Genomic DNA, 12,489 nt, shown 5'->3' with positions numbered 1-12,489 from the left:
ATCGGAGCCAATGATATACTCAGCATTCAAGGCATTGCGTAGCACTTTATTCAACACCCATTCCTTCGGAATCCCTCCCGGCGATAGTTAGAACATGGTTTGTTGATTCGGGGATAGTAGTCATTATCACCGTTCTTTAGGAACACCGGACTGTTTTGGAGATTAGGCGTCCTGGAGATTTTTAACCAAAAAGGGTCCAAGGGAAGCGGGGCGTGTTTGTTGACGATGGACTACCTACCTACCTAAGGTAGGTATATAAAGCCATGCGGTGGACGGCGCCATCTCCATGTTCAATACTCAGGTGGTCATTGTAACACAGTTCAAGTCCGAGACACTACATCGAAACTCGAAAGCGTCCAGCAACCACATCCCACAGCTCTAGCCCTACTCGCGCCAACATGTCCAACAAGAGTACCAATCTCGCAGCTGTGCTGCCATCCGCCGGCAGCAACTTGGCCATCGAGGAGCGTGCCATCCCGTCTCCCGGTCCTGACGAGGTGCTGGTGCGCAATCACGCCATCGCTGTCAACCCGATCGACTGGAAGCGGCAGGTTATGGGCTTATATATCTCGTCGTATCCCACGATCCTCGGCCTGGGTACGTGTCCTGTTATGTTTTTGCCCTTGGCTACATGACTGCTAACCCCATCTTCCCCCTCTCAGATGTCTCGGGTATTGTCGAAGCAGTAGGGTCCGCCGTCACCCTGTTCAAGAAAGGCGATCGTGTCCTCGGCCTCGCCCCCGTGACCGCCACCGGCAACCCAGACCACGCGGCATTCCAGACCTACACGCTCGTGCAGGCCTCAGCCATCGCCAAGCTGCCGGATACGCTCACCTTCAAGCAGGCCGCCACGCTACCTGGGGCTATCTCCACCGCATCCGTCACGCTCTTCGACGTCTTGGGCTTGCCCCTGCCGCAGCAACAGTCGACCCCAACCCTCTCCACCACCGCCAGCCCGTCAACGGGCATTCTGGTGTGGAGCGGCGCCTCCTCGGCCGGCAACGCCACGATCCAGCTAGCCCGCCTGGCAGGGCTGAAAGTATTTGCCAGCGCGAGCCCACGCCACCACGCGCTCGTGCGCTCGCTCGGCGCGACCGAGGTGGTGGACTACCGCTCGCCGACGGCCGTGGCCGACCTCGTGTCGGCCGCGCAGCGTGCCGGCGTGGCAATCCGCTACGCGGTCGACTGTATCTCCACCGAGGAGACCACCCCGCTCGTGCTCGACGTTCTGACCAAGTTCGGCGGGGCGAAGAAGCTAGCGCATCTGTGGACTTGGCCCGAGCAGATCGCCGTGCCGGACGGTGTGGAGGAGACCTTTGTGAACACGGTGGTCATTTGGACGGAGAGGCGGGACTTGGCGGCTCGCGTGTTCAATGAGTTGCTGCCGGTGTGGCTGAAAAAGGGAGAGGTTGTGCCGCAGACGGCTAGGGTTATCGACGGCGGACTTGAGGGCTTGCAGACGGCGTTGGAGGAGCTGAGGAAAGGGGTTAGCGGGGAGAAGTTGGTGGTTGAGCTGTGATTCGTAAGGGTATGCTAGCAAAATCTTGCCTTTCGCACAACTGCTTTTGATGACTCAGCGAGCACGGGCCAACGTTCGCCCGAAGTTTTGCCGCCCGAGAACCCGTTCGCGTTCCCGGATCGGGGCCGGCTCCGTAACGACTGCAAACGGAGCCGGCGACGGAGGCCGGAAGGCGTCGCCCATTCTACTTCGTTCACACCCCATTGAGTCCCTTAGCACGCGCCCCGCGCATTCGCGATGGCGGTGCATTTTCGGCGCCAGGATCGCGTCCCTAGTTCGGGGACGCGAACCAACTACGGCCGACCCTCGAGCCTTGATATGCTAGCCTTGCTGGCCTAGCTCGCCTGGCTTTGCTAGCCTGGCTCGCTCATACCTGTCGTGTTCCTCCCTCCTCTCCCCTCGAACATTAGAACTCCCTTCCTCCTCACCTTCTCGTCGTTCTTCCTACTCCTAACGCACTTCTCGACTCACTAGAACGGTACAACGACAGTCGCGCTTCTCCAGGGCGGACCAGGAAAGCGTCAATACGCTCCTCCAGGCTTATACGGTCAATGCTATTAAGGAGGAGGGTAATAAGAAGCCCTTCGTTGCTCGGGCACGTGGGCGGAGTGCGATAGAATATAGGGAGCCTGGACCAAGTAGGTATATCTTTTACCCCTCCTTCCTAGGCTTCTTTAACCCAAACTAAATCTCGATACAAAGCCTAGGCCAATGTGCTAATGTGTTACTAATTTTCATCATTTCTTAGAGTTTCTATAGACTTACTGGAAAGAAAGAAGGTACAATGGACAGGTATAGCACTCCCCAGGTGTATGGGGCTCACCATCGAGCCCTAGAACTGGTGCTAACCAAGTGAAGCTATAGTGGTGTCGACCCCTGCCGCTTCTAGGTGGACTTCGCCCGGGATCCATCCGACCCCGTCTACGCCCTGCTGTTAGGCTTAAACGCGGCCACCGTGGGTGTAATTGCGCTAGCTGCCGTCTAGCTGTCCCAGAAGGCCATCACCGACCGGCTGACGCGTATCGTCGTGTTTCTCTCCAGCGCCGCGGGCATGTTGTACAATGCGCTGTGGTACTTTCCGGTGCTAATGGTCGCCGCCGGTTAGGCTACGCTTGTCTACGACTTCCGCTAGGTCCATCGTTCGGTAAAGAAGCTTGCCAACGCCATCAAGGGCCTTCGACGTTCATCGAAAGCTCAGCAATCGCCTGAAGTGGGATTAGAAGCACGCCGTTCCCAATCAGACACCCAACCGACACCGACACACCTCTCCGAGCTCCCCATCACTGAAGCCGAAGCTCACCACCACCCACCCAGCCCCCAACCCCCGCCAACAAACCCCCTTCCTCCACCACCACCGCCGCCGAAAGCAGCATCGAACCACGCATCATCCCCGCCTCCCAGCACCTCTCCCTCCTCCGCCCCCCCCCCCCCCCCCAACCTGGAAACACGGCACGGCAATCATCGCCGCCTTCCTGGCCACCTTCATCACCGTCACCGCCCTGCGCGGCGCCCTGCACCCCCCACCCCCCTTGCTCTACCGGTTGTTTGCCAACATGTTCCTCGCGGGCACCATCATCTTCGGCGGCGGGCCCGTCATCATCCCGCTGCTGCGCGAGTACGTCGTCGCTGAAAGTTGGGTGTCCGCCCGCGATTTTTTTGATTGGGTTGGCGCTGATCCAGGCGTTTCCGGGGCCGAATTTTACTTTTTCTGTGTTCCTGGGGGTCTGGCGGCGCTGAATGGGGGGTATAGTTCCCTCGCGGGCGCGGTGATTGCGTGGGTGGGGATTTTCAGTCCCGGGTTGGTGGTGGTGCATGGGACGATGGGGATCTGGGGGGCGATTAGGGGGTAAGAGGTGGGTGAGGAGTGTGTTGCCGGGGGTGAATGCTGGCGCGGTTGGGTTGATGTACACGGCGGTGTATCGGATTTTTGGGATCGGGTATGTGGATGCTGGGTTTCAGGCCGGGAAGAGCCTGGCGGATGATTCGTGGTGGGTGATTATCACGGCGACGAGTTATGTTGGGGGGAGGTATTTTGGGGTGAGTACGCCGGTGGCGATTGTGCTTGGGGCGGTGTTGGGGTTGTTGAGGTATACCGTGGTGTCGGCTTGACGGTGCTATCTACTGCTGCAGGGTGTCTGACGGTGACATTCATCGGCTCATCCTTCATCCATCGCACCCCTTAATTCGTCTCCGTCAAACAAGTATAGAAATTTGACCGCTCAGGAGACTTGCTGGTCATTCGTACATAACATGGATCAGACCAGCACAATGCCTTTGAACACCAAAGCAAACCCTTCTCCTGGAATGTCCGGACAGTCCCGAACAAAGTTATCACACTCAACCAGACACTCTCTGACGGTGACTCCAAGCCCCCGGTCTTGCGTCTCCAACCCATTCTCTCCCCTGGCGTACAGCGCGGGAAAGAGGCACAACTTGATGCACGTCCCGTCGGCCACCGGCCTCGGCCTCGGCCAGCCATCTCTCTTCTGCCTCGGCGACCCAGTGTTGAAAGCGCTGTACCCTTCGCCGTCTCGTAGCATGGTCTCCGGGTCGAACCGATCCCCCGGGCGGAAGAACACGAGCTGGTACTTTGTCCGGGATAGCACCAAGCTTTGCTTGAGTGTCAGCGCCCGGATAAAGGTCTCGAAAAAGAAGTCCGACATGGGGGACATTCTGGGCTGGCATGCTGCCTGACCTTCCCCGTCTGTGGGTGGTGGAAATTGGGCAGAGGGCGCGGTGTTGGACATTGTTGCGTCTTGGGCCGGTACGAAAGGTGCCATTGTAGTGCAAAATACGCTGGAGGCGGCAGCGGTAGCTTCTTGAAAAATGCGAGAGGCATAGTAAGCTTCTGACATAATGGAGTTGCATGCTAGCAAATCCAACTGGTACAGAGCCTGTGGTCCATCTAAGGAGGCTTCTGGTCAGCCGTGGTCTGCGTGAAGAGTCACCGTGAAAGAAGAAGAGCGTACCTTTGGTCAAAATATGGCGTCGGTATTGGTCAAGTAGAGGAGACTCTGTGGCCAAAAAGTCTGGGAATTGGGTCTGGAAAACGAGTTCGCTGATCCCAGCGGCGGCCAGGGCTCTGACAATGTCGAGATCCGAGATGTCGGAATCGGCAGGAGACGCAAGGAAACGATCAAGACCGCACCGAGCTACCCTCCGTGTCCAGGACTCCAATTTCGCTCTCGATGGCTCCATGTCGTCAATTGGTTTTGAGGGAATGCTCATATCCGCTGACGAGCATGCGTCCTTTATGTCCGCAGCGATCAGCCCGAGCTCCTGCCAGATCTCCTGGTTCGAAGGCCTGACCGAGTCCGCTGCGACCATGGGGATGAGCTTTTGCTGCCTGTTGAGCCGTTGCAGCGCGCCTCTCAGTACCGAGTTCTCGTACAGCAAGTCACGCCGCACGATAATCTCGTCACTGCACTCAGCCGACCTGCTGGCACTCTCCCTAATCTTTTCACATTCGAACTCGGCTGCAGACAGCCGGTTAGAGAGCGAGAAGATGTGGTGTTTTTGCTCCGTATTCTGTAGCATTACTCTTTGCATTTGCTCGTCCTTTGCTGCAAGCTCTTGTTCGAGGGCTTTTATTGCGGCGCCGTTGGCTGTCCGGGATGAGGAACATGTTGGTAGAGGCGCATGGCACACTCCGGCAAGCGGTGGAGGAGCAGGCTCTCGCTTGACGTCCGCCGATCGGGGTTTGGCTCTGGCTCTGGCTTCCGGTGGATTTTGCCCGCTGTTGCCGTCCCAATCCAGATTGCCTGCCCGCAACACCTAGAAGACACAGGGAGGTAGTTAGTACAGATGCTCAGTATGTCTATGTGGTTAACGCTGACCTGTTGTCCATGCGTCTGGTTCTTGCCGCCATTACCAGCTTGAGCAGGAGGCCCATCTAACACCTCAAGGTGCGCTGCGGCATGTGGAGAATTGTGACCATTCGATGACGCCGAGCGTTGGTGGCGAGGATTCAAAGACCGTGTACGAGAGTGGGATTGCGATACCAAGGAGGTACTCCTCAGCAAGTACCGAGGAGTCTCAATGAGGCGAACTTCGTCACGGATATGTTCACGGTCGATGTCGGCGTAGCCGTCAAGAAACGAAGATCCCTCTGAGAGAAAATCACCGAAAACGTAGTGTTCTCCATCGCGGCCATACGTTTCGTACTCCCGCCTCAGCACCCGCTCGACTTGCTTGGCTGTTACCTCGTGGCCTGTGCGCTTCTTGAGGTGGCAGATCGCTGTCGTGTTCAAATCAACCTGATGCTGCAGGGAGAAGTCCAGGCACGCGACAAACTTGATTCTGTCGCCCTTGGTCCAGCGAAATCTGGGAGGCCCTGGTGCGCGGCGCCGTGTTGGCTTTCTGGGCATCGCAGCGGTGACAAGTGCAAAAGTGGACTGATGGTCTGAGGCTGAACAACTCGGCTCCTGAGAAACAAAACAGTATGTGGATTGCGGAGGTGGACATTGGGAGAAGTAGCAAGCTAAACTGGGCCAGCCGTCCCTGGACACATGTGCGTCTCAGCATCGCCAACATGCATATGGCCTGCCTCTTAATTGGTTGGCAATGAGTCGTCGTGGTAATGGCGTGTCACAGCGACCCATGTACGCTTGCCTAATCATTGGCCACTGTGTGCCTGGAAATTACAGGAGGGTGTTCAGCCTGCTCTGAACGCCTCACTTGGAGGGCCATGCTGCGAGAATGGCGGGGGCGGGAGGCCTGAGGATAGGCGAGAAGGCGAAGTCGAGAAGCCTCTGCGTCGCACTCTCTCTTCTCCACACCTTACCTACCTTACCTACCAGTCCCCGCAAACGGTCCAGTGAACAGCAGAGGGAGCCCCGGCGAAAGTTTCCATGCTGGAAACATTCCTAGTCCCTAACCATGGACGACCGGAGCATCACCATGGACAACCGGAGCCCTACCCCAGGACCCGAAATGGTGCCTGATCATTTGCTCGAGGGCCCGGACGTACCGAATTCTGCAAAACGTTTGATCATGGCGGTTGACTTTGGGACGACGTACTCTGCCATCGCCTATGTTGCTCTTGAGGACGGTCAGTCGGGCGATTATCTCGCTGCGGCGGATATCCGTACCATTCAGAACTACCCCGACGATGCGACCTTCGGGAACCTGAACGACGAGATGAGAAGCGAAGTGCCGACCGAAGTGATCTACCCATCGAACAGTAGCTTCCGCGTAAACGAAGGCATGAGCGAAGGGTCATCGGAGACTGAACACCAACTCGACGATCCACCGGCTTCCAGCGAAGCGGCCCGAGACGGCCAGGACGAACAGAGCAGCTCGAGCAACCGGCTGGCTGTATTTGGCAGCGATCAGTACGACCGCGATACGGAGGAGATGTCTGTCGACGAGGACAACACATTCCGCTGGGGCTACGGGGCTCACGAGGCATGGGGCAGGTCTTCAACCCATGTTGATAGCCACCATGCGCCTCTGGCTAGGTTCAAACTACTTCTCGACGACAGTCCCAGAACAGCAGCGGTTCGAGACGAGCTGAGTGTGACCGTCAACAAGCTGAAGAGAAAGAAGATTATCATCCAAGACCATCGCGAAGTCATCGTCGACTTCCTGACCTGCCTCTTGCGACACGCAAGGTCTGAGTTGCAGAGCGCCGGGTATGACGACAACTACAAGTTGGAGATGGTCCTTTGTGTCCCGGCTATCTGGACCCAAAAGGCTTGTCGGATCATGCAGACGGCAATGGCCAAGGCCATGAGGCAGGCTGGGCTTCCAGGTGTTGACGAGGACAACAGTATCAAAGATCTCTTCATTGTCTCCGAACCGGAAGCAGCAGCTGCGTTCGTCTTGGCCGAGTCCCGCGATATATCGGTATGGCATAGTGGACACCATTCACATACGGCTACTCATTTTGAAACAAATCAAGGACTCCAGAGAATGCTAACGAACCGAACAAATAGCCAGGAGACACTTTTGTGTTGTTGGATGCAGGTACTAATCACTCCAGCTTGGCCCATGGAAATGATGTCAGTTATCGTGCTAACAACGCCGTAGGAGGCGGAACCGTGGATGCCAACACTTACACTGTGAGCACAGCCACGCCGCTGAGGCTGACCCGGGAAGTTGTCCCACCGGGAGGTAAACATCCATCGAGCTTGACAGCTATGCACAAGCAAGGCTAACTCGCGCTGCTCTTGGTGAAACGCAGGTGGCCTTTACGGATCCAGTTATATCAATGAAGGTTTCCGTGCTCTGCTTCGAGACCTCCTCTCTGGCGAGACGTACCTCGAGACCGACGATATGACGATCAATGGTTGGATCGAGAAAATCATGGTGAACGACTTCGAGTACAGAATCAAACGGACTTTCGACTGCTACTCTGCTAAACGCCACAAGTCGTTTGATGTCCCCGGCCTGCGCGCCAACCCGGAAAAGGGATTCAGGAGAGGCAGCGTTCAGATCCCAGTGTAAGACCAGTCTGCTCTAGCCATCTTGCCAGACACGAAGCTTACCTACTCGGTCGACTTCCTTAGTGAGCGGATTAAGGAGATCTTCCTCGGGCGGCTGGAGGGCATCGGGTCGGTCATGGAGGAGCAGATTGACAAAGCGTTTGCTGCGGACACCAGAGTCACGGTATGGCCAGCGTCCTTCGAGAAGTTCTAGCGAATCCATGGCTGCTAACTTATATCGTACCGCATTACTAGAAAGTTCTCCTCATTGGCGGATTCGCAGCTTCTGTCTCACTGCGTCGATATATCGCTGATCGTCTCGTGGACTTCTGTCACAAGAAGAATTATCCTTTACCACAGCTACTTCATCCGCCCAACACGTGCGTTATGCCGATCACTTATCAGCACAGATGGAAAAGCCTTTTCTTTCTTTACATGGCAAATACTGACATTACCTGGCATGACTAGCGCCACTGCAGTAGCTCGCGGTGCTGTTCTCCGCGCCTTCGACAAGGAGCGTGGCCCCCGAAGATTCGCACGATCTAGCTACGGTGTTCTGCGAACCGAGGAATGGGAAGCCTTTCCCGAACACAGAGACGGGGGCAAAAAGTCGTATGACCGTCATGACGGTCAGCCCTACGCGGTTGGCACCGTGGACTGGGTACTCAAACTGGTAACGCTCACCACCTCCATCCCACTTCGTTCCAGTCGACCCCATCCGCCGCCACATCAAGACTAATTGACAATGTGAGCAAAAGGGCCAAGAGGTGGATCCAGTCTGGACCTGCCGCCCCTTTCTGTGCAACCACACATTCGACTGCTTTCCTGTGCGGGACCTGGTCTGCAAAGAAGTTCTTTACGTGTCCGACCGGTCCACGCGGTCGCACTATCAGCTGGGCCATCCCAACAATGCGGGCGCAGAAGTAGTGGGGGAAATCGTGGTGGACTTCTCTTTCCTCCGCACCGAGGGCCTGATACAGCCCATCGACGGCGGATTCAATAAGAAAGGCAAGCGGGTCGGAAGGCGACACTACCGGGTGACGTACACCATGGTGATCAAGGTCGTAGACCGCGACCTGCGATGTAAGTTCCCTCGGCGCCATCATCAGCCTTAGACTGGGAGGCAGCTGACGTCTGGTGCCAAGGTTACGCAATATACGATGGCCGAGTCAGGAAGAAGTGCAAGATCAACATCGCTTCTGGCTTCTTGCCGGGAGTCAAATAGAGGTGAAGGCTGGACTGGATCGCTAAGACTGACTAGGTACGGTGCCAGGCAGCGAGGCGATGGGTGGACGGTGCTTCAGGTCTTCTTTCTTGCATGGCTTTTACTGAGCTGTTAAATATCTAGTTGCCCGCTTGCTTCTAGTTGACTAGCGCGGGATCCGGCCGTACCGTCCAATGACACTCCGCTGCTTCATATAGGTGTGTAGTTCACGCGAACCGTGGCCTTGCTTCATGACCACCTTCTCAGACCTGCACAAGGACGCTCCCTGACCTATCAACTGTGAAACACCACACCAGGTGCCGGACAATTTCGTATGTCAACCCGACGCCTCGGTTGCCACTGCAGGATAGATTTGAGTGGCAAAGTTAAGTAACTTAACCTGTGTACACCCCGCCTCTTGCGCTGGACCAGACTGCCGCCGCCCCTGAAACCCACCGCCTCTAAGACACCGCGCAGTGGTTTGACTCCAAAGCCCCCAACCTGAATGGTACTTGTGCGGCCAAAACTGGGACACTTACCATGAGTGAGTTGGCGCCCTGATCTGCAATTTCCCGGCCCGGTGACATCAGCCCCTGAGTGGCAGGATCTGGGTGAAGCATTCCATGCTGTTCCAGATCACACTGAGCCTCTCAAGTCGGATGACCTGTGCCCCTAACACGATCGTTCGCTCAGTAAAACTCTGAGCTTGCCGCCTAATTCTTGTGGTACTCTGTTAGGTGTCTGAAAGTTGGGCTTCTTGGCAGTTCGACACCTAATTTGACGTTCACCAGCCCTTTCCCTGTCATTGCCCCCCTTTCAGAGCCTGTCAAGGAGGTTCACACACCCAACTGCTGAAGCGAAGAGATCATGCCGTCCATCTCCGAGAGCACGTCTAACAGCTCGCTTTCCACATGCGGATTGTTTAGGTCCGCCGACCCGCACCGGAAGCAGCCGCCGAGGCACTGCTCGGTGATCTCGCGGAACCTCACGCCGATGCCGGGGCGTGATTTCAGGTACTGTCGCATTACTCGGTCGTCGTCGTCTGTCTCGTTGCAGTTCGTTTCCCAGGCGAAGTTGGACCAACAATCGGTCTGGAGCGAGGCCAGGCCAAGCGACCACAGCGAGTCTTTTCTTGAGGAGCGACTGCGGGGAGTCTCGTCAGCGGCCCACGAACAGCCGCTGCTATCGGGGGTGAGCTGCATCACGATGTCTGCGGTGCTACTCCTTGCACGTTTGTGGTGCGCGCGCTGCTGGCCCATGAGCGGCAACGGCGCGTCAATGTGAAGTGATTCGAGGGAGGCGACCAGGTCGTCGCCGCGGCGGACAAACGAGAGATCCCGCAGTGTCCACCGGCGGGCCAGCCAGGGGGTTGAATGAAGCGTCAGCACCATCTGGACAAGTGACTGGGCTAGCTGGATCCGGTCCCTGATTTGCAGATAGCCGTCAATCTGTGGTCGAGGATGTCGCTCAACGCGAGGACGTCACCGGTGTCGATCACGCTACAGTTTGGCTTTCCGCATATGTCACGTCCCGTTGGGTAGACGGAATGGCTGAAGCCTTCGTTGAGCATTGTGTCGATGTAGCCGACAAGGTTGAGGCCGTCCTGCGGACACACCTTGACGATGGGCTCTGTCATTGACTCGCATAGGTCCAGAGACTGGCGCAAATCGATCTCCTCCGAGTTTTCTGTTCGAATAGCCGGCGTCGATGGAGCCTGATGGGCAGGTCTGGCCTCCTCGTCGGCCCACCGCGAAACCTTGCGTCTCTTTTTGAATGGAGTTGATGCTGAGCCCGGGCAACTTCCGGGAAACAACCCGCTCGAATCTGGCACGGGCGTCGGCATTGAAGCTATGATTGGCGAAGGGCTAGATCTGATCTGGAACTCCAACAGTCGGAGTTCCTGAGAGCAGTGGGCGGGTTCGTATGCATATCCCAGTTTCATGGTGACGCAGTCACCAGTGGCGATCGACTCGGGGGTAGCCCGGACAAAAAGCTTCAGGGAATGCCTGGAGTGGTTCCCCTTAATGCTGTCACACAGCTAGATGGCGGAGATGCCCTCGTGAAGTCCCTGAGCCGCACGTCTTTGGCGTCCTACGTCCTGTGGCAGACCATGCCGGGAGGGCGAAACATCCTGAGCCGAGTTCTGTGAGTGATGGTGCGCCGCCGGAATCGACGACGTGAGGCCTGTCTGCAGCTGTCCAAGCTGACGGTTCAACTTTCCTAGCTCTTTGAGAGATTTCCGGACGTCGTCCTCTTTGAACGAGGCCTTCACCCGGTGGGCAAACTTGCGGACTTGTCCCTGATGCTGAACCTGCTCGGGAGGGAGTAAGAGGGCCGAGAACGTGTCAAGCACCGAACCGAGGTCCTTGATGGCTTCGATAACGTCGCTGATAGTCTCGACCCAGTCGTCGCAGCGGTCCCCAAGAACCGCCGCGAGAGCAGGTCCCAGCTCGGGGTCGTTCCACCCCGCGTGCTTGGCGTCTTTGAACATGTCGGTGATTTTGGACGGGTCTGCGATGGCGTGCCCGAGGATAGCCATGCACGCCTCCCTGCGCGTGCGAGCTTGCCCTCGCAGTTCCCGATCCCAGCGGCGAACCATTCGGTCGGCCTTTCAGAACGACTTGAGACGCGATTGGAGCATGCTGAAGCCGTTCAGGGCCATCACGGCCAGGCGAATGACCTCCAAGGCGATATCCGCCATCTCCGCCTTTTGGGCTCTCTAACTCGCTGCTTGTTGGAATGGTTGGGGGGAAATTTCCGGGTAAAAGTCTGGATCAGGACGTGAGCTTATTGTTGGAAGAGGAGTGCAAGCGGTAGGAGTTGATTGTCGGAGCGGAGGCATGGTCTTGGGGAAAAAGCCGAGGAGCATGGGTGTGTGCCACGGGTGACTCCGAATTCAGCCTCAGAGCCTGACGGACTGCTGCGCCACACCTGGGACGCCCGACGTGCGTTCAGGTTCCGTCGGAAGGCGCTCAGCCTTCGGCGAGCACTGCCCGATGTGCCTCCTGCAGACTTCCCCATTTTCTCCCGGCTCGCACTGGCATGCCTTAGTGTTTCTCATCGAAACACAGTTTTTGACCATCACGTTCCCGACCTAAGCAACCTTCGTCAGTCTTGCTCGTCCCATTGCTATCAGAACCTTCAGGGGCAAACTCGCGCAGATCATTGAATGGGCAAAAAAAATGACCCCGAGCCCCCACCCCTCAGATGTCAAGTCGATTTGGGTCTAAGAATGGCGGTCCGGTTTGGAGCCCTTTGGCCTAAGCTTGGCGTTGGACGACGTCGATCTGATCCGACGAACATTCGACGCCTGCATCGCTGCGTCCAGCTTCGTTGCGGCG

The 12,489-nt window shown here is 57.0% G+C and overlaps 5 protein-coding genes across 5 annotated transcripts; 3 read left to right on the top strand and 2 right to left on the bottom strand.

Annotated features, from left to right (window-relative positions):
- Window positions 1-398: 398 nt before the first annotated feature.
- Window positions 399-2,728, top strand: B0T15DRAFT_508306 (uncharacterized protein; the record flags this gene model as incomplete). Its single annotated transcript, XM_062867710.1, has 7 exons — window positions 399-597; window positions 663-1,486; window positions 2,010-2,157; window positions 2,279-2,298; window positions 2,409-2,474; window positions 2,505-2,619; window positions 2,652-2,728. 7 exons carry the CDS (start codon window positions 399-401, stop codon window positions 2,726-2,728), a joined length of 1,449 nt encoding a protein of 482 aa, XP_062723552.1.
- A 344-nt stretch (window positions 2,729-3,072) lies between these two features.
- On the top strand, window positions 3,073-3,369 carry B0T15DRAFT_490379 (uncharacterized protein; the record flags this gene model as incomplete). Its single annotated transcript, XM_062866674.1, has 2 exons — window positions 3,073-3,134; window positions 3,270-3,369. 2 exons carry the CDS (start codon window positions 3,073-3,075, stop codon window positions 3,367-3,369), a joined length of 162 nt encoding a protein of 53 aa, XP_062723551.1.
- Window positions 3,370-3,553: 184 nt separating this feature from the next.
- Window positions 3,554-5,988, bottom strand: B0T15DRAFT_84743 (uncharacterized protein). Its single transcript, XM_062871384.1, has 3 exons — window positions 5,356-5,988; window positions 4,489-5,293; window positions 3,554-4,424 (listed from the first exon to the last, which is right to left on the bottom strand). Exons 1-3 carry the CDS (start codon window positions 5,884-5,886, stop codon window positions 3,775-3,777), a joined length of 1,986 nt encoding a protein of 661 aa, XP_062723550.1. The 5' UTR covers window positions 5,887-5,988; the 3' UTR covers window positions 3,554-3,774.
- Window positions 5,989-6,451: 463 nt separating this feature from the next.
- Window positions 6,452-9,169, top strand: B0T15DRAFT_391281 (uncharacterized protein; the record flags this gene model as incomplete). The annotated part of the gene is made up of 9 exons (XM_062864580.1): window positions 6,452-7,366; window positions 7,430-7,475; window positions 7,704-7,960; window positions 8,042-8,128; window positions 8,200-8,324; window positions 8,413-8,617; window positions 8,703-8,804; window positions 8,838-9,027; window positions 9,114-9,169. 9 exons carry the CDS (start codon window positions 6,452-6,454, stop codon window positions 9,167-9,169), a joined length of 1,983 nt encoding a protein of 660 aa, XP_062723549.1.
- A 145-nt stretch (window positions 9,170-9,314) lies between these two features.
- Window positions 9,315-11,988, bottom strand: B0T15DRAFT_572074 (uncharacterized protein; the record flags this gene model as incomplete). Its single annotated transcript, XM_062870881.1, has 5 exons — window positions 11,244-11,988; window positions 10,764-11,186; window positions 9,993-10,596; window positions 9,688-9,755; window positions 9,315-9,446 (listed from the first exon to the last, which is right to left on the bottom strand). Exons 1-5 carry the CDS (start codon window positions 11,745-11,747, stop codon window positions 9,315-9,317), a joined length of 1,731 nt encoding a protein of 576 aa, XP_062723548.1. The 5' UTR covers window positions 11,748-11,988.
- Window positions 11,989-12,489: the final 501 nt, after the last annotated feature.

Source organism: Chaetomium strumarium (genome assembly GCF_033439665.1).
Source record: "Chaetomium strumarium strain CBS 333.67 chromosome Unknown B0T15scaffold_2, whole genome shotgun sequence".
Taxonomy (NCBI): domain Eukaryota; kingdom Fungi; phylum Ascomycota; class Sordariomycetes; order Sordariales; family Chaetomiaceae; genus Chaetomium; species Chaetomium strumarium.
Note: the sequence above shows the minus strand (reverse complement) of the source record. Positions and strands in the feature narration are given on the sequence as shown.